General features: G+C 39.8%; 1 protein-coding gene across 3 annotated transcripts; it reads right to left on the bottom strand.

Moving 5' to 3' along the window:
- Positions 1–5873: 5873 nt before the first annotated feature.
- LOC111341437 (uncharacterized) lies at positions 5874–20735 on the bottom strand. Of its 3 annotated transcripts, none has more exons than XM_088748462.1 (12): positions 20556–20735; positions 17705–18532; positions 16734–17351; positions 16069–16239; positions 15481–15720; positions 13172–13417; positions 12719–12958; positions 10414–12110; positions 9930–10163; positions 7982–9464; positions 6836–7168; positions 5874–6516 (listed from the first exon to the last, which is right to left on the bottom strand). In XM_088748462.1, exons 2-12 carry the CDS (start codon positions 18477–18479, stop codon positions 6230–6232), a joined length of 6324 nt encoding a protein of 2107 aa, XP_088604588.1. In that variant the 5' UTR covers positions 18480–18532; positions 20556–20735; the 3' UTR covers positions 5874–6229. The 3 variants fall into 3 exon arrangements, with proteins under 3 accessions (XP_088604588.1, XP_022804139.2, XP_088604589.1); XM_022948404.2 differs by having other exon boundaries at positions 17705–18518; XM_088748463.1 differs by having other exon boundaries at positions 15481–15717; positions 17705–18518.
- Between the last annotated feature and the right edge of the window lie 413 nt (positions 20736–21148).

The following is a 21148-nucleotide window of genomic DNA, read 5'->3' as shown; positions in this document are numbered from 1 at the left end:
TTTTTGATACTGGTGGAACACTGATTTTCTTTGGTAATTACGTAGCCATATCACACCCTGTTGCCTGTTCATTTTGCATTTGATTAATAATGACGCTCAATTGTTAACTTTACTGCCTACACATCTTACATAGCAATTGAACATGGACACATGATTTACCAAAAAGGTATAGTGTTCTTAACTGTTTTCAACACTCTCTTTTACTATCTGGTGAAAGTTAGTGTAGATATCTATGCTCATTTGCATCAATGACATGAGTGGATCGATCCGCTTGAGAACCCTGGCTTGAACTGATTGATGTTATACTGGTAATGTCACGGGAGGAACAACAACAAAAAGCAGTAGCTAGAGATTCCCACTCGATCCGATCATGCTCAATGTCAATTAAGGCAATAGAACTCAAAAGACTAACGGTTCGATAGAGAACTACAGATTGTGCTTGCAAGTCATTGATATCCGTTTCATTTTTATGTATACACTGCTCTGTTCTTTCGAGCACTGACGATGAAAATTCAGGTAAGTCTTTTTTCACGTCATATTCTGGCTCTACGTCCGCCATGATGCTAGTTAAAACTTACCGCACGAAAACATAAGCCTGAAAGTTCCCGTGTGCTAGTCATCATTTCCGGTCACTAACCGGAAGCAATTTTGAATGTATTTTATTTCATTGAATTGAACTTGAATTTTCATTGAATTGAACTGGAATTTTCATTGAATTGAAATTGAATTGAAATTGAATTGAACTTGAATTGAACTTGAATTGAAATTGAATTTCATTGAGTCGAACTTGAATTGAAATTGAATTGAAATTGAATTGAAATTGAATTGAAATTGAATTGAAATTGATTGAAATTGAATTGAAATTGAATCGGAATTGAATCGAAATTGAATCGAAATTGAATCGAAATTGAATTGAAATTGAATTTTAGTATTGAATATTGCTACAATTGGCTTGCCATAATTAATCTGCGGTCTTTCCTTACACTTAGGTAGTACGGAAAGCCGTAAAACTCTTGAACAAAAGCTCATTTTTCAAACCGGCAGTCTAAATCCCACAGGGATCAACGAACGCTTTAAATTCCACTAATTTATTCGTGTTTTTCTCGTTGCCATGTTCCCACCAATAAGGCAGCTCCATTTTCTGCCTTTAAAAGCACACACAACCCACAATTCCTCTATTCGCTCCGACGAAGGGCTAACGCTCGAAACGTCAGCTTTTGTAATCGTTACGGTGGCCAATTTACCATTTCAACTTTGTTGATATATCCAAATTATTGCCATAATTAATATTAGCTAATCAAATCTCCGAATACTCTCGGCTTATACTATGACGTGGGTCACACAAGAGGAAAACCTAGCTACAGTTGGGATCTAAATTTCCATAAGAATTCTTTGTCAGCCAGCTCTAACAGTCGGGGGAAAGGCCTCCCCCCTCCCTTTCACTCGTTCAGCGAAAAAAGCCGGGATTTATGATCAAAAAGAGAAACGTAATAAATTAGTTTTCCGCTTTTATATAGACAGGTAAAAACCAACGATATAATATCCCGACGTTTCGGCGACTTCATGACGCCACTATCAAGAGTACAAATGAAAAAAAAATTAACAAATGCAAGTTCAAGAGTTACAACTAATTTGCATAGGGGAGGTCGCTACACAAATACTTTAGCACGGTTAGAATCCGTTTGCACGTTCAAACTCGGTGTTAATTGTTTGATGTAAAGTATCTCGTTGACAAGACAATCGAATTTGTTCATGCACTTCTTGAGAACTTTGAAACAGCTAAGAAGGTCCTCAGGGACAGCACCCCTATGCAAATTAGTTGTAACTCTTGAACTCGCATTTGTTAATTTTATTTTCATTTGTACCCTTGATAATGGTGTCATGAAGTCGCCGAAACGTCGGGATACTATATCGTTGGTTTTTACCTATGTATTACTATATCTTTGTTAATACGTATTTCGCTATTATTTTATTTCAATACCAGTTACAGTCACACAGTCTTTTTGACTACGTTTTTGGCTGAAAACTAGTGTTTAAATATTTCAATTAGCGATAGGTTCTCTACAGTGAATCATGTACACCATCTAAAGCAATAAGTAAAAGTCTTTATTAAAGAGTGAGACACAAAGTACGTGTGACTTCAAAATTGATCAATGGTACACTAAAAGCTAAAAGCCAATCGTATGGTTACACGAACTGCACACAAACGATAGGGAAAAAACCAAACATACTTAACAAGATATATATTTACAAAACCTCGTTTACACCGTCGGCTCTAACCGTCAGGGGAGTTTGAAAATACGGCGCCACCCTCTGAGAGCCCTATTACGTTTAGGTGGAAGCAACTCCTATATATGCGTCATTGACCAAGCGTGAGGTCAAGATGGTTGGATATTGGTCGAGTTCTTTTTGGCGTTTCTATTGACCAGGCGAGAGGTCAAGATGGTTGGATATTGGTCGAGTTCTTTTTGGCGTTTCTATTGACCAAGCGTGAGGTCAAGATGGTTGGATATTGGTCGAGTTTTTTTTGGCGTTTCTATGGACCTCGACTTCGTCTTGGTCCTTAAAAACGTAAAAAAAGAAAAAAAGAACGAGACTAACATCCAGCCATCTTGACCGAACAAGATTGGTCACTTAAGGAAACGCTGTTGCCACGGTACAAGTATAAACCGAAGTCTTAGAGCGATAGGATTGCTAACCCGTCAAAGAACATGACAAAGTTGAGAAAATCTTGTAGAAACAGATATAAATAGGAAGAACAAAAGCATCTGGACAGCAAAAACATCTGGAAAGTAAAAACAAATGAGCCTGTAGATTGTAAAATTCCTAACCTCTAATTATCCAAATAAGAAAATGGGGTACCTACCCGTAGACTTGCATTTAAGCCACCAACACCAGCTGCTACGCCAGCGGCACTACCTGCAAACTTGCACCAGCGACCGCTGCTTCACTGAAAGCGGAGCATATCGCACGCTCGAGGAATTTCGAGAACACAGCACCTTTCCTGATTCAACACAGTCTTGATCAGACTATCGAGTGTTCCCTTTGAGCAGAAGCTGGCAATACCAGGCTGCGCAATCTCAAAGTTTTCACAAACCACTTCGTCAATTTACAAAGACGAATGTCGTCTTTAAAAGTGGTTTCTGCAAAGTCTCGTCATTTAAGCATTCTTCACAACCGCGCTTTTGAATATCAAGCAAAAAGAGACATTACTGAAATGATGAAAAACGATGAAAATCCAAGAGATGAATATTCTATTGCCTTTTACTCGAATGTTTCTAAAGATTTGTACATTGTACAGGTGGAGGAACAATAGGACACGTAGTCCCCTGCTAGGTTCACCCACCTAAACCCAGCCCACCCATCCCAGCCCGGGGAAGGACATCCATCACACAGTAATCTCGTGCGTGGGAAATTAACGTCTCCTACCTATCCTGCAGGAGACGAGACCTCCATTTATTCGTCCCTATCCGAGAAGACTAGAATATCTAACCATTTCTTAATGTTATAGAAAGGAGGCATATTCTTCTCAATTATTTTAGACCTTGAGTATTGGTCGGGCCGGGGCTCGAACCCTCGACCTCCCGCACAACAGTCCAGCGCTCTATCCATTGAGCTATCTGGAAAAAATTGTCGACGATTCAGTAAAGCTTATTCCGTGAAGCTTTCGATGATAACTGTTCCAACTTCTATCAAGCCTCCTTAAGTGTAAGATTCGCGTTTTTTTAAGCTAATATCAATTATAGACAATGTACCTTTCAGTTTTTTGCGCGAAAATTTCCGTGACATGTGATGCCGCTTGCTTGTCACGCAACATTTACAGGGACACACACATTCTCTCTCTACTCTCCCTCTCTCTCTCTCTCTCCTGGCCAGGAAATATAGTGTAGTATTACCTTCGTTCGGGTGCAGGAACAGATTTCGTTAAAGAAAATTATTTAAATAAAGTAGAAGAAGAAAATTTAACTTATTGGTTTGTTTCCTCCTCAAATAGCGGCTATAGCGATATCTTAAGTTTTCATCGATGGACGATTGAGAGATGGGAAGCTATCATCAGATTAGAGCAGTCGATCAAAAAAACCCCTATCGAAATTTTTAAAACTGCTGTTTCAGTTTCCACTCATGTGATAATTTACGAGCGGTTACTGATTTATGTTGAGGAAAGATTCTGCCATTTTTTAAGTCTGTGCTATGTGATTATTACTTCTTCCCCGTTTTCCCGCGCACGATGAGATTTTTGAAATTATTTTGTGGTCTTGTCCTTTTAAGCCCAAAATTTCTCATTAGAACTAAGCGAAATTTTTACAGCGTACCATCATGACCTTTTTCGAAGTGCTAAATTACACCAAAACAGATACTTTTGTGTTATAGTTGTTGCTGTCAATAAATGTTGCTGTTCCAGTCTGTCATGATCACATTTTCATTGAATTTCCTGCTTGGTTTCAATAACAGATGCTTAAGCCAGGCTGATTGTTAAAGTTTAAGCCCCACTTTATCTTACATGAGACCGTCTTTGCAATATGTCAGCAGAGCTGGTCATAAAATACAAAAAATTCAACTAATGAATCGATTTATCAGTACAGTATATTGTGCAGCTATGCCCGCATTGCTGATTTCAGTTCATGATATAATTGTCCGATTTGACATTTTCAGCAGCTATTGCTGAATTTCTACGTCAGTTGGTCCTTCGATAGAAAACGCGGAAGCGATGTTAAGTTGTGTTGACGCCAAAATCATCAAATAATGTTAGCTTTTCTGCATATAAGAGACACTTTAAATTTTAATATTCTTCGTACCATTCAGCCTTTCCCCAAGGAAATATAGCTTTACCTAAATCACATCTATAGGGAAATAGCCCTATTTTAAACCTAAAATCGTTGATGATAGTCATATGCTGCAATAACAAAAACGTGACTTCATTTATACTTAACTAAGCACGCAACCCATTCGAGTATGTTTGGACTGTAGCCAACAGACGAATCTTTACTGTAACGCAGGTCTGCACTAGGCCACGGGTTTTTGTAAAGACAATGGCGGTTTCCTTAGGTTAAAATTCACCAGAAATCTAATAGTTCACTGCACTACAAGCTTGTTTAGCCGAGCTATCCTCGTTTCGATTGGTACAAATAGCGCCCTCGTTTGACCCAGGTTGATAACACTTTAATACAACTAAGGCATGTGTCCAATTTTTTTGGCGTTACAAGCGGTACCTTTTATCTTGAATATTTGACGTTTTCATTTTTTTGACGAGTGAGGTATTTTGAGTATATTGTCTATTATTGTGCTATGACTGCCAAGTGAACAGGGGGAGAGATGATATGGTCGTCTAAATTTCTCATCCGGAAATTTGGCCACTGGGGTATCTAGGATCATTGTTTTCTTGGTGGAACAAAAATAACTGAACACAATCAGGAAAACAAGTTGACATATGTTGACAGACACAGGAGCGAAGTTCTTTTAGCTTGGCATCCTAATCTTGGATATTTCCGTTCAAAAGGAACATGATATGATATATAGTCAATAATTGACATTTGCAAAAATGTCTAAGAGACATTGGGTAGACGCCACTCAATTTGATTGGATTTCTAAGAAGTGCCGGATGTGTTTCTCAGAATTTGGTGATATTACTATTTCGGTAAAGTGAGCAAAAATTTCCATGTAACTTCCCCGAACTTGTTGTACCTAAAATAGACATGCCGTCTTTTTAAACCTCAAGATCAACCTTTCATTTTCTGTTGTGATTTTTATCATCCCAGCAAGCACTAACTACTTTCAACGACAAATAATCGCATAATAGCTGCGATGATTAGATTATATCGTTTGTGGAGGAGAAACCGTGTGTAGGGGTCAAATCTAAGGCAACGCAAAGTCAATTTTCCAGCTTCTTACATCAGTGATTTATTTTCTTTCATCAAAAGCTATAACACCGTTCAAAGCTCTTCTACTAACAGTAATTCTTGTGTGCTACTTCATTGAAATCCAGCTTAAGGTGTACGAAGCCTTAACCATTTATTAATTGACCTATTCAACTACTGTTCCAATATGAATACAAGGGCTAAGTTTCTAAAGAAACTGTGGTGCTGCGTCGGTGGGGGTAGTAAGGTAATTTGGTAATATGAACTAAGTTGAATTATAAATTGGCCACCGTAAAGAGTTAAATAGCTGACGTTTCGAGCGTTAGCTCTTCGTCAGAGCCCTTCGCTCGGAATGAAGGGCATTTCAACTACCTTTAGGTCTCCTCAAAGGTAATTAGGTATTTCGGGTAGGCATGATAATCATTAAAAACCACAAAAATTGTCGGATCTTCCGACCTATTCACCACCGAGTCGAACAGGATTTCTGGTTTGCTGGGGTCTTTGGGAGGAGGTTTTTTCAATCGTTGCTCGCCAGCAGTGTACTTTCCAACCAGCACTCTCGCTAAATACATGCGGCGTTCATCATTTGGGCCTGGTTGAGAATATGTCAAAGAATAAGAAGCATCTTTTGCAAAGTAGACACCGTCGCCAAACGCTGCACCTGTGTGAGGTACAATTTTGTTGTTACTCCTTAGAAAGTAAAAGACTGCAGCTAAGTCATTTTGAATGACAATTACTAAAACTACTGTACCTACAAGTCATATAGCATGAAAGAGGGGTTAGGCTAGGAGGTTATGCGTATGAATGAGAGGCACAAGTTAGAATGTAGGAAAAAAAACTGGTCTGTAAAACACATACAAAAGGATCCATCCTCTCCTTGCATCCAGTCACTACTTGATTACAAGCAATTATATTTATATCTTATATTCACATGATTTATATCTATATCTTATATTTACATCATTTATATCTGTACATACCATGAACGCCGCACAAACTTCTATTAAATCCCTGCACGTTGATCTCCTTCACGCTGTCAGGCTTCGTTCCGTGAAAGAGTTCTAGTTCGTTGTCGATGGTTCCATTCTTTTCATCCATGGTTTGTTTCCGCAACATGTACGAATTAAACATTGACGGATTTTGAATTCTCTCGATCTTTTTAATGACCACTTTTCCACTCAGTGAACGAAGGAATTTCTCCTCAACCGCTTTATATTCTTGAGAGTCCTCTGAGAGACAGACCATGTATAGGATCTCCTCTTTCCCGCGGTCGTCTCGAGGTTGGGGATCCCATTCATCAGGAAGAGGAAGCACTGTTGGTATAACAGAAAAAAGCCTTAACAATATCATTGATGTTTGACATACAGTCGAAAGCGACCATCTCTCCTCAGCGACCAGTTTTCAAAAATACCAAAAGTTTCCAAGTCAACTCACTATATTTGGAACCTCTTGTAAGCGATCGCGACCACTTTTAGAGCCAAAGGTTTGAAATTTTCGTTTGTTTTTAATCTCCCGTAAGCGATCACTTAACAGATAATACAACGGAAACTGGATAACGAGGTGTTGTAACATTATCGCATTCCTGGGTAGTACAAGAGAAGGAAATTTCTCAATCAGAAGTACTGGAGTTTTTCTCGAAATTGACTTCTCACATGAATAAAACATTTAAAAATTAAAAGTATGCACATACATTACACAGAACTCTATCAGTCTTAAAAGAAGCGACCTTAAATGTCTTGGAAAGCTTACATATTTTTGTGGCTACTAAAAGTTCTTATATAGGCTTAGGTGGGAACTGGCGCATGGGGTTAGTCTCTGACCCAATATGGTATGGACTCTCAAAAGCGACCACCTCCCGTAAGTGACCACCTAGTCTTGACATTTTGGGTGGTCGCTTACGGGAGGTTCGACTGTGTGACAATTTGATGAAATTACAGAATTGGTTGGATTTGTAAAAGTAAAACTCTGAAATCAGCTAAGTTTGCAAAGTAAGGTAGAAGTATATGGGTAAAACCCCTTAATGTAACTCTCTTTCAATATTTCCATACACGTCTCTTAAGGCGGTCTATATTTAACCCGGTCTTAGAGACGAGACGTAAGATACGGAGCCGTGTCACAGCCCTTACCATCTTTACGAAGGGCCTTTTTGATGGCGCCAGTTCTCAGGAAAGTGACCTCTTTGTTGCCGAAGTTGATTTCAGCCTTCAGGTCCTTGTATGTGAATAAAAGGGACGGTTTCTTCTCTTTATAAGCTGACTCTATTTCATTATTGGCCATTTTTTCCAAAGCAGCGAGTTTTCCTCCTGGATTGACTAAGTACCATTGCACGGTTTTAGACATCTGTTCTGCACGCTCCTCTTTATGTTCTCTCTCCATCTGCTCTTGGATTACATCCCAAACTTCTGAGTTGACGTCCATTACATCTTTTGGTAGTCCTTCCAGTGTTAACATGTTCGGCTCTGGTTGCCCCAGTCTCACATCTCGAGCCCGAGATATCCGTTTCAGCTCTCGCATGCACCTTTTGGAAAGACGACTTATAATTTCGTTCTTGATAACGCGAGGTTTGCCGCAGGCTTTTTCTACACCGTCTTTCAAGGCTGCCATAATTGCATCTAATGACTCTGACCGAGCATGAATGACGATCTTCTGGGGCCGTCTTCTCGTCAATACATCGATGGATGCTTCTGAGCTCATTTCGAAGTATCCTGGATCATCGTCTTCGTCGTCAGGATGGGGAGAGTCACCAATTTCTCGCTGGATTACTTCCAACTCTGCCACGAATGCTGCAGTGACAGAATTGTCGAAAACTACGACTCTGATCTCCTGAATTGAACGTGGCGGTTTGGCCATAAATGTGCGGATTGCCCCGAAGACCAGTTCTGCCGATTCGTCCGCAGTTTGACCTAACCCACCACTACCAACGGCTGGAATGGACACGGATTTCAATCCCGAGGAATCCACTTTTTCCAGTGCTTTCTCAACGCATGTCTGAAGATTTTTCTTGGTTACAGGTCCCACAACCATATGTGCGATGTGCTTTGTAGACAGCCGTCCGGCAGATGTGATCACAACGGATCCAGCTGGCTGTTGAGGGGCTTTTGACTTTAACTCTTTTTCTACAGTGCTACCACTTGCCTCTATGATGGCTCTACTCAAATTTCCAAATTTCATGTTAAGATCCTTAGTTACAATATTAAAAATGGCATCGGAACTTTCCTCGGTGATGTCTCCTTTCGTGACCTTTAACATCATTTCTTCAACGCAGACTTCTTTAGAACAAAATTCAGACAGAGCAGGGGTTGGCTTGTTTTTGCGAACTTCTGGTTTTCGAGTTTTCAGCCTGGGCTTCTGTTCTCCTTTGAAATCTCTAAATTTCTCCGTGAACATTTCAACTCCATCCTGATCTTTGCCAAACACGACAAACTTAATCTCTTCCAGAGGTGAATCTGGATTTGAGCGGCTGTAGTCGACTGCTGCCTGGATCATAATCTGGACCGCAGTGTCATATGGGAAACCAAGGTTACCAGTTCCAACTAGCGGCAGGCTTATAGAACATGCACCAAGCTCTGATGCTTTGTCGAAGCACTTCCGAAACAGTTCTCGAAGAAGCTGTGAAAGAAATACAAAAAAAACCTAATTAAAGCTGCCCGTTTCCTTAAAACTAAGTAGCTTTGTTGCTAATCCTAACAGTATACTGGATGTGTGTTCTCCACAAACCTTGGCTCACTATAGCTCAGTGGTAGAGCACCGGAGCATGAATTCTGTAGCTCGAATCTTTTACATCTCCATACTGAATAACATATCTTTTAAGCTAAAGGCTTTTTACTGTTATTTACTAAGGTAAAACTCGATCAGCCTGGCTATTAAGATTTCCAGGGTTGTATATTGCATCTAATAATATTTATCGCTATATTTTGCTAGGTGTATGAATTTTCTTGAAAACAGGAATCTCAAGACATTTTTTCTAATCCAGGACAATGATCAGCAAAGGTATTGCCACACAAAATGACATAAAGGTAACAATATTTTGAGTTTCAAAACATTCAACTAAGCCCTTTTCATTGTAAGTCTGACCTGCTCCTGTTCACGATTTCCTTTCCATGGGCAGCAAACACAGTGAATTACATAACGACAGTTAAGGTTTCCTGGGCCAGTGTGAACGATGTCGCCCTCACCAAATTGTTTTCCCAATGTCTTTATTCTCAACTGATCTTGTAAATCTGGACCAGCAGCTTTACTCATAGCATGTGCAATGGCACCGATGGCAAGATTGAATTTTGACCCAACTGAGCAAACCAGAACATCAGCCTATAATAAAGGTAAGTGAAAGTTATACGATGGACTAGAGCAATGAAATTCACACAAGTTAAACCTAGCGATACCAAGTCACGTTTATAAGGCAGCAGACCCTATAGAAGTAAAAGAGTCATTTAAATGAGCAACAGAACAAGTGAACTGGTATGAAAAAAAGGTTATTAAAAAAATGATATGTAAGGGTAATATCTTACCCTTCCGTATCGCAAGGAAAAAACTAGCAGACATCAGAACTGGAACAAACCTGTTCTTCTGTGATATTTCCTATCTTCCACGTGACCTTTTTCCCCTCAGAGGTAGAGAAGGTTTGTACGTTTTCGAGCTCCTCTTCGTTTACCTTGTCGTCGCTCAATGGTTCATCATTGTCACTGTCAGCATCATCATCTTCTTGTTCCGCTACTTCGTCTGTTAATTTGATGATACATTTGTTCTCCATTTCAACAGATTCTATCAAACGCCCTCCCTCTTCCTGAGTCAGGAAAGTTTGCATACCAGGTAAAGAAATTGAGAAACTCTTTTCTTTGATGTTCTCCAGCAGAATGTAGATCCTCTCCTCAGCTTCTTTCACGCCCTCTTCATTGCCAGAATATTTGACACTCTCTCCACTTTCATCTACAACAATTTTAACACCAAAATGGTAAAGCTCATCCGTGATTTTTTGCAGTTCGTCTTTGTAATAATTCTTGAAGAATTGTCGATGAATTTGCGTAGTAAGTCTTGTTTCACCTTCTGTTGCTTTCTTTTCATTAAGAAAGTCCCTCATTCTTTTTATGGCTTCCGTTACGTCTTTTTTGAAGCCAAAGACGGCTATGCAGGTCAATTCACGTTTGTGGCGGATCGTGAGGCGTTTCACCAACTTCTTACATAGGTCGTCCCACTTCTTTGAAGATATCAGGTGGTTATCCCTGGCGCTTAAGGTGACATCATGGTTACTTATTAGTACTTCTTTCGCCTTGATTCTGCCTTGCTGGGTTTCGGGGGTTGTTCTCCCAAGAAGAATAACTTTTTTGCTTCTGTCGTCAACGTTAAAAGCACATCCATCTGGCAATTCTTCAGTCATCTTTCTTCGTCCAGCCTTGGTTTTTAGTATCTCTATAATTTCCGGTGGAAAAGCTATTGAGTTTTGGTCTACTTCGTCTTGACGCTGTCGGAGATAAGGAATGACGGATGCCATGTATCCCTTGGGTGTTTTTATTTCAAGGTTTTTGTTACCCATACTGATCTTAACTTGAATATTTTGCAAAAATTTCTTCTTCAAAATGTCCTCAATCCGAGCATTTTGAAAGAGAAGTAGCTTCTCGCTTGCTATATCAGTCAGTGTCCTCCTCTCCAGCTTTTTCTCGTCTTCTTGCTGCTGAATGACCCCCAGTCGACCCTCAACTTTTTCCCCAAAATCTGACATGTTTGATTGTTGACAAACTAACTTAACGGTACGCGAGTCTTTCAATAACTTAACGTGCGCTGTGAACTTTGGCAGAAACCCTTCTAGCTGTGGTAATTGATCGGCTACTGCTTCCCAAATCTCTTCGTCTACGGAAAATTCTTTCGTGGCGCAACTAGCAATAAATGAATCGATTATTTCAGAACAGCGAATTTTCCATGCTTTCTCTTCAAATTCCTTATCGCGTTTCTTGCCAGTGCTGTCATATTTGATCAGCGCATATTCTTCGCCGTTTTTCCACCGTAACCCGGCATGTTCATTTGAATGAAGACGTTCCCTCAGTCTAGATTCTTGGTTGGACTTCATCAAAAATTCCATGATGTCTTTGTCCACAGGTTTGTAAAACTCAGGCTGTCTGTCTCCTTCCACTTCACCTGAGGTTGGACGGGTTGACTTTGACGGTTCATCAACAGGTGTCAGTGTTCCCATAAAAGGATAAAAAGCCTCCACATGCAAAGGTTTATCATGAAAAAAGTGATCATCCCTAGATTGTAAAACACCTGTAGAAAAAGGAAATCATTAAGAACCGGCCACTATTCAAGAGAATGCGGGGGGGGAGGGGGGCGAAGGGGGTTGGGGGTGAGGGGTGAGGGGTGAGGGGATATAAGCATAACCATATTGCAGGGCTTCTTCTCCTGCCATAAGACTTGCAACGACCATATTGATTGATTTGTTCGTTGCTTCCAAGCCCCTCCCCCACAATTTTTAGTCGTTCAAAGTTTTTTTCCTTTTTCTTTGGGTGCATGGAGTCGACCACGCATGAACTTTCAAAAAACCAAAAACATAACTTCTTGTTATCTGTACTCTTTTTTCTTTTTTCAACTGAGCTATTCATCTTCCATATTTGGATCCTTGAATCTATTAATTGATTGATGTATTTTTCAAAGGCTTTCCCTTCAACACTTGGTGGAATCTAAAACAGAATGTTGTATCACTGGAAAAAATTCCCTCTACTTTTATAAATCCAAGCAAATTCCAATATAAAGTTGTTGAAAAGACACTACACATTTTGGGCCGACTCGCAAGCCAAAGTAAAGTGAAAAATTTACTGCATCAGATGAAACTTTCAAAACTGTTAAAAGAAGGTTATATTCATAAAATGACTTACTATTCTTGTGTTTGAAGTACACAATAACTCTCTTTTCCTTCACTTTTTCGTCCCATGGATCGCTGAATGAAACATCTGCTATTTCACCCCATTCTTTAAAGAAGCTTACTACTTCATCTTGTGTAGTTCTTTCCGAAAATCCGCTCGCAAATATGCTTTTGCACTCAGGGGCTCTTTCTAATAAGACTTGTACACCTTCAAGGGGCCTTTTCTTCGCTGCTTCGAGAATTTCCGCAAAACCTGTAACCAAAATATGATATATCTAATTACGAATAATCCACTGAGTTTCGAAATCCATCATCTATCACTTGACAGCCAACACAATCACATGCAAGTCTGAAATCGAGCCTAGTGACCCACAATCGCATGCACCAACGATTAAACGATTGACGTTGAACCCTAATGATTACACATCCTGCTATATTCAGATATTCTGATACCTTTTGTGATTACCTTGAATTTTAGGGGTGTTTAACGTCACAATGGCTTTTCCATTTGGTTTAAACCACTCGACATACTTCACATCATAACCGCTTATTCTTTCAATGTAATTCTTTACAGCATCTGGTGTTGTTCTGTAGTGTAAACCCAGTACGTACAATTTGTTCCACTCATACTTGATGTTGGCCTGTTTGAATCCTCGGGAAGCTGCATCTGAACGTTGACGAGGCTCAGCCCCACTTTGGTGGCCATGTGCCCCTGGCAGAAGTAGAACAAAAAAATTACCTTCAAGACGTTGCTCTTAAATCGTTTCAAATCATCATATCCCTGAAAGTTTAAACTATCAAACTTAGCGCTTTCGAAACTTTTTCCGGAGAGAGTGCAATTAAACGGCCAGTTAAACAAAACAGAGATGACATTATGTCCATAACGACTGAATGGGAAGGCCAGACGGGTCATCGTATCAAATTTTACCTACTGGTCCTTCTTGAAATTGAAAGAAAAAATTTCGAAAGGCAGTCTTAAGGAGCATCCTCGTTCCCAGGGTTTCTCATCTCATCGCCCCCTGGAGCGAGAGAAGAGAGACCCTGGTTTGGGCTGGTCGCGTTTTTACAGGGTAAAAAGAATTCTCAGGGAAGAGTCGTTTGTTTGCTCGATGTTTGCCTCGTATCCTTTATCATCTTCAAATCGACGCTATCGTAGTTCAGGTCGCCATGTTTTATAGCAGCCTTCAAGTCGCTATATCTCGGAGTAGGTATTGTAACCTCAATTTAAGTTCCAAACAAGTCCAGACAGGATACGGTAAATCTGATTTTTCATCTTCTTCCTACACTCTTCTTCGAGAAGTTAAACAGTCAACTACCTGTACCTTCCTTGTCATTTCATCCAGTTGTTATTGAACGCCCTTATTAAAAATCAAATAAGAAGGAGCACCGGCAGCCGGAAGTTTATTTGTGATTAAATGAACACTGGCACGTCAAATTATGTAAACAAAGGAAAGCGAACAAGTACACGCAATCGGGTGCACATATTTTTCCTCTTCTGAAGGAACTAGGTACTAGAAAAGGGAGATCGGTTAAACGAGCAGAAAAAAATGTGTGTACGAATTTTCATGGTCTTGGTCATGATCTTCCCCAATATCTCAGACAGCGGCTGAATCAATCAAAGGTAGCTCATTCTGAAAGAAATTTGTCACCTTTCGTAAAAATACTCGCAACTCGGAAGCGGCAAAGAGGTATCTAGGACCATCGAGACGTAACTAAAAACAAATCTGGCAAAATACCATCGAACATAAAAGTTTTTAACCTCCTTTCCTGGAAAAGACTGCATTTGTGTATACTGTAACGAAATTTAGACCGCGACGGCTTCTTATCTCAGATTCCCCTGCACTTTTGGCCAAGGTGCGTGGCACATATGGTGATATTTCTGTAAATCGCTTCACTGTTTCAAAAGAACTCTGACTTTCAATGATCGCCGTTTTGAAGGAAATAACATTTTTTCAAGTGTCTTTCACAAGGCCTACATAAGAGATGTGGCTAAAATTTTTCTTGTCTCAATGGCTGGCCATAAATGTCCTCAACAGCGGCGAGCAATGCGCGTTTTTTTTTTGCATAAATGTTCTTGGAGCAAGATACGTCTCTAACTGATTTTAAAAGACTGCAACAACTGATATTTACGTTGTAGAAGATTTTCTGATCTTTTTGGGCGTCTGCAGAATATTCCCAGTTGACATAATTCGGTTCGAAACGCTCCACGTGTAGTTTGTTTTGATTACCGACAAGCTACGCTCACAAGCGGACTAAGCAGAGAGAAATTCCCACTTATCTGCCCCTCCCTCAAACCGCTAATTTGTAATCTGCTAATATCTCGAAGACACGTCACCAGCCTAGACCAGGGTCTCTATTCTCTCGCTCCAGGTTACGGGAAGATAAGAGACCCTGGGAAAGAGGTTACTTCAGGAGCAGATTAATTTGCACTGAAGTTTTCTGCGGCAGATTTTAAAGCAATAATCTTTTATCATAAGGAATATCTTCCTTCGTCAGTTCTAGCGTTACTGAGCATTTCTACGTTAGAATGGAAATCCTACAGAAGGCAACTAACCCTAATTTGGCGTCACATGTGTTTTACTCGATACTTTTACTCTGGCTTCTGGTTTTCCTCCTTCGAAAAAAAAAAACCCACGCAAATCCAATTCGACCTTAAAAAGTGGCCTAAGTGCCATCTAAAGGAATTACCATTGTTGGATTCTAATTTATCTATTTCCTGGCTTATTCATTTATTCATCCTCTATTTGTTCATTCTATTTTATACCGCTCATCTACCTCCTCTGTACTGCAGTCCTCCTCGTGTATTGTCAAAGCCTCGTCCTTGTCCTTGTCCTCGCCCTCGTCCTCTTCCTCGTCTTGGGTCTCCTCTCTTCCCACGACCATCGTCATAATGTGCCCTTACCGCTCCTTCATTCCCTTTCTTTTGTAAAGAACGTGTCCAACCACCAGAGGGTTTCCCTCGAGGCGTCCCGCGATTTGTCTCATTGCCTCGACCCCTACCTCGTTCTGTTTCTGCTGGAATAAAGACGTCAAACGTTTCAGTCATATCTAAATTCAAGTCAACAACATAGTTCCTACAGAACTTACACGTACCTTTCAATCACCATTTCTAACCAAGTTCAAAGTAAACAGCCTATTTCACAACATCCCTCGTTTCATTAGAACAAACATTTATACAGGAGGTATTCAGTTCAACAAAGTCTTGTAAAAAACTGAGTCCCGTGTCATTTCATTGATTCAATATAAATTGATACAGACATACCTGTGTATAATCACGTGCTACTTTAAAAACGTTTTGTGAGGGTAGAAGTATTAAGATCTAGTGTGTTCTAAACATTTTAAGTGACGGGGGATTGCTCTTACCACCATCCGCTTGAGGTCTGGAACGCCGGCCATGAGGCCTAACTTCCTGCCAGGTTTCTCGTTCAGATCTCAATCTAGATAGATCACTTTGTTGACCATCTTTATCAGATATATTTGTGCTTTCTTCAGAAGTTTCTTGAACATTTTCTTGAGGACGTGCATCTTTATTCTCTATTTGATGTAAGTGAATATTTTCTATTAGCTAATAGTTACAACATTTTGACGAGATGCTCTCTCTAATTAAAAAATAATTAAAATTTATAACTACAGTTATTATTTAAATAAAGTTATACCTGATAAACAAAATATTAAGGCTGCAAATTATTAACCAAGATAAACCATCTTAAAAAAGACATGAAATGTGCATTTATTTTTACCATTTTGTTGGAAAAACCTCAATAATTGGACTTCTAACGCAAGTAATTGTCACAGACGCTTACAAAAATCTTTGTCAAAGCAAATGGAAAACAAACATGTTTTTGCGCGCGTTCTGATTCCGTTAATGACATCTCTATCAATTTAGAAATAAGAGAAAAACAGATTGTACTCGATAACAGCGATCATCAAGACAAAAACAGTTTAAAGCATTGTGACTCAGAGAGGGTTTTATTTTAGAAAACGTGATGAAATATAAAAGTAGTAAGCATCTCAGTTACTACACTTACCAGACTGCTGTAAGAAATACTCTCGACACTTTTTGTACTCATCTTCCAGAATGGTTACCGTGAGCTTTACATCCAGAAGACCAAGTTCATCCAAAAGTTCCTTTGTAACAAGGTTTTGTGCCATCTTGTTCAGATGATCTGAGCAATAGTCGTCCCACAGACCGTCAAGTATCTCCAAGGAGCTGCATTCCACAATGATCATTAAACTGCCAGGCTTTGTCTCCACAATCAACACTTGACGCACCACCTTCAAGTATTGTACAAATCCATTCAGTTCCTCTGGTTTAGAGGGGTCAATTGTGTTTAGGTACTTATATGCAGCCAGATTTAAAACCTCTTGAGTGGTAGGAGAGGGGTTCCCAGCGACAGAGGTTATTGCTCCTTCTTCCTGCGAAGTTTCTGCTATCTCTGAGGTTCCTGCTTGAGTGTTTGGAGAGGGGCTCCCGGCAATAAAGGCTCTTGTTCCTTCTTCGCGTGAGGTTGCTGCTACCCCAGAGGCTCCTGCTTGAGTGGTAGGGTAGGGAATTCCGACAACAGAGGCTCTTGTTTCTTCTGCTATCTCACAGGCTCCCACTTGTGGGCCGGGTATGTGGCAGTCAATTCGCAAAGCAAGTCGAGCTGGTACGAAATAATGTATAACCCCAAGTTAATGGTACAGAAAACTGTAATGTCCACCTTTCATCGTGCATGGGAGTCTACCAAAACCTCTCAACTGTTTGCTATTCCCTATACCAACTAATGAGACATGCCATTATAACCTTCTCTCTCCACAAAAGGCTGCTTTTTGAGCCTTGACGAAACCTTCCGTTACGAAATTCGTCAAATACGATAAGGTTTCAGGAACATTTTCCCAATATTTGAGAATTCCTGTTGTTTTTTCCCTCTGTCCGGGATGTTTTCTTGAATGCAAATCGCTCATTAATTTCTTTATCCTGTAATATTGGAAAGAAACGAAGAAAAATTCAACTGACCTCCATCTCGTGGGCTTTCAGTTAAGGTGGTTAGCTTCCGATCCATGCTCTGATGCAGCTTTCCAAGCTGCTCTATACTCTGATGCAGCTCTCCTATCTGGTCTTTCACTTCCTGGGTTGTGGTTTCTAGTTTCTCTACAGATTTCTTAACTTCCATATCGCTGCGATACCAAGTGAGTAGTTCCTCCAAATTTCTTTCATCCTCCTCCGTGAGGGGATCTATCAAAAAGTTATCAATCGCTTCCTGCCATTCTATTTTCTTCTCATGGCTGATGTGTCCTGCAATCCTTACAAGGGCCCCACTTATCTCCCTCCATAAGGATAAAAACTCGTCTTCGTCTGATATCTCCATGTTTTGTTTTACATGACCATAGATGGAGTTCCGGTAGTATTTAATTCTCGATAAATCTGCTTCCAAACTGTGATCTCCACTTGCTGGTAGTTCGTCCCACCCTGTCGTAGGTGGCGTCAGCGCGAAAAGTGTTCTGAGTAGTCTGAAGAGTAAGGTAATATCAAAGTCTTCTGACTTGCCGTATACCCCTGGGAAAGGGTACAGGCATTCCCACAGGGGTTTGGTGAGCTTTGCTGCTTTAAGCTTATCCTCTGTCTTAGAATCTTTCAGCAACTTTGGGAGATCATTTGGAGGACAAAACATGTCAAAAATTTCTCTCAGCAGTTCAGTACCTCCAGTTATTAGCAGACGAGCCAAACGTTGGAAATTTGCTTTGCCATTATTCGAACGAAGCAAATCATTAGGGTCGCGAGCGGTGGCCATTTTAGTTATCCCCAGACAGCTGACCAAAATCACATGCCCCTGAAAGTAACAAACTGATCAGCAAACGATTAGAATTGTGGGTCGTGTCCATTCTGAAATACATGCCTTGTCAAAGTCATTTCACCTCTTGTGCTAGTCATAAGGAAAATACAGATGAGGGCTACGTGAATCAAAAAAATTGATACATAAAATACATAGTTTCCATATGTCCCTCCGTATACATGGTACTTTACCACACGAAACGGATCTGAATGAGAATCTGGCGAGTGACTGAAACAAAGAATAAACTTACGAAGAAACGATTGAAAACTAAGAGACCAGGATGAAAATATAATTGAATAAATGAATGAATTAATGAATGAATTAAGAATTCAGCGATTGAAGGAACAAACCAACGAATGAAAAAATGAATTGATAAAGTAGTGAAAAAATGGACAACACCTGCTTTGCATTAAAATTAAACCCCTGTGCTGAACCGGCGACAGAAATAATATTAACTTATCGATGTGAATCTGTAACAGTTATAACTCTGCACCCCATTGAGTTCAATATGCCATGGATAAAGCGCAAACTGATTTAAGACCTTCAACTTCATGTGTTCTACTTGTTTAATTTAAAGTATGTTTTTTTTCTAGAAAACAAAATTTTTTCCAGTCGTTTTCTTCGAATACTAGGGACCTTACGCAAACCACGACGGCGACGGGAACGTGAAAAAAACAAAAGATCTAATTGGAAGAAGAATAGCCCAGCACGTGTGTTTTAAGACTTTGTTCATTTCTTAGCTGCCCTTTGCAAAACAACAACGTGAAATCACCAAAATTTGCGTCGTCTGCGAACCGAAACCGCGACGGCAAATTATTCTAATTTCCATTTGGCCCTCAACGCTACTTTTATGCATTATGTTGAGGTTGAGGTCTGGCGCCCTAGGAGACGGTAAACACATGCCGTCATTTTCGAAATTCGAACTAAAAGTGGAAATTTATTTTTTAATCGACGTCTTCAGTGGCGTTGCCTTCCTGACTGCTAAGGTCCCTAATTTTGTGTCTAAGTCGTGAGTTGTTGTAAACGTCTCGCGTGAAGCTATTTGAATCGTCTAATGAAGAGACCAAATGTGTTTACGACTCAGTAAAAAATTTACGCATGTAGCGCGTTTCATGCAAAATGTTTCAAACTACAATTAAAAACAGCAGTGCGAACAAGACGTATCCTTTATATCAGTCAGAGATTTTTACCCTTGTGTATTTAATTTTCTCTTAAACGCCGGCTTCGTAAATATGTCCAGAAATGTAATTTAATTAAAATTCGCCGAGATCTATGACCCTGAACTTAACTTAACTTATACACGTACAAACCATTTTGTACGGACATAACTGAATCACTGAACCTAGTATATATGCGACAAGAAGACTGCCTTGCTAACTTATAAAGGAAATTAAAAGCGATGAAGCGCTTGACGATGACATAAAAACATACGTAAATAATATCACAGAACTGTGTGCGACTGCAAGAATTTAAACCCACGAACTAATGGGTATCATGTCGTCCCTAAGATCACTATTTTAAATTTCATTACATGGGTGAAAACTTGTTAAATTTACTGTCATGATTTATTTTCAAAACATGTTTCAGGGGCAATACAAACATTTCGTCAACATCGCAGTCTGCAATCGTTGAGAACGGTTTGAGATTTTCCACTTAAATCGATCATTTACTTTTCGATCGAAAGGTTCTTATAGTCTGATAATGAATAATAACTTCCTTGAATTATGATTTAGGTCAGGGTCTGTGAAAAACTTTAGATAGATGTAATATAATATAAGAAGCAGCACGCCCAATGCAAGCTGATTTAGAATAATGATGTTTTAGAGGGAGTAGAAAGCTTCGAACGCCGATATATATTGTGAAAGTTCTCCCAAATAGGGCCAGAATCAGATGAGTCTTTGGAGGGAAAATAAAATCCCTACCGAGTAAATTAGAAGCCATAATTCTTTGGAAACTGTTAGGTTATTTAACTCAAATAACACTATGGATCTGTTGAATTGTCGACAATTACAACAACGATTTTAACGCGCTTACCTCGATGTGGTGCTTGTACTCCTACATATTAGGGCTTCTATATTTTAAAAAACCAAAAAGCAGAATATCTTGTAATAGAGAACCCTGAGCAATCCAAAAGGAGCAATTTTCAGGTGTTCACCACAAGTGGAAAGCATGGATTCGTCCGTCTCAACGCTTCCGCCTTATTTCTTAGAATGATGGATCAAAACGAGGCTTACTTTCATATGTAACGCAATGTCGTAAAGCTTACTGAGCGTGACAGGAATCGTTGCCTCAATCAACTATCTTGGTAGTGTAACATACGTTACTTACCCCTTACGATTTTTAGAGATTTCTATCATTGATTCAGTGGGCATATGGTACACAGATTGCTCAGAATTTTAGCCCAAGTAAAGAACACACAATTTCAGCCTTCTGTGACTGAAGCTGGCCACTTGTCAAATCAAGATAGTAAATCACGTGCTGAAAGTTTGCATGAACGTCAGCATCTCTTCACGAATTTCGGCAACGAATCCTTTGATAGATTGTCTCAAATTCTTTGGCTTGAATTTGCCAGCCTAATGTGTTTCGTTTCGGGCTGAAATTTCTGGGAATCCGGTTGCCATTTTTTG

This window comes from Stylophora pistillata, chromosome 2 (genome assembly GCF_964205215.1).
Source record: "Stylophora pistillata chromosome 2, jaStyPist1.2, whole genome shotgun sequence".
Taxonomy (NCBI): domain Eukaryota; kingdom Metazoa; phylum Cnidaria; class Anthozoa; order Scleractinia; family Pocilloporidae; genus Stylophora; species Stylophora pistillata.
This window is presented reverse-complemented; position numbering and strand designations above follow the sequence as displayed.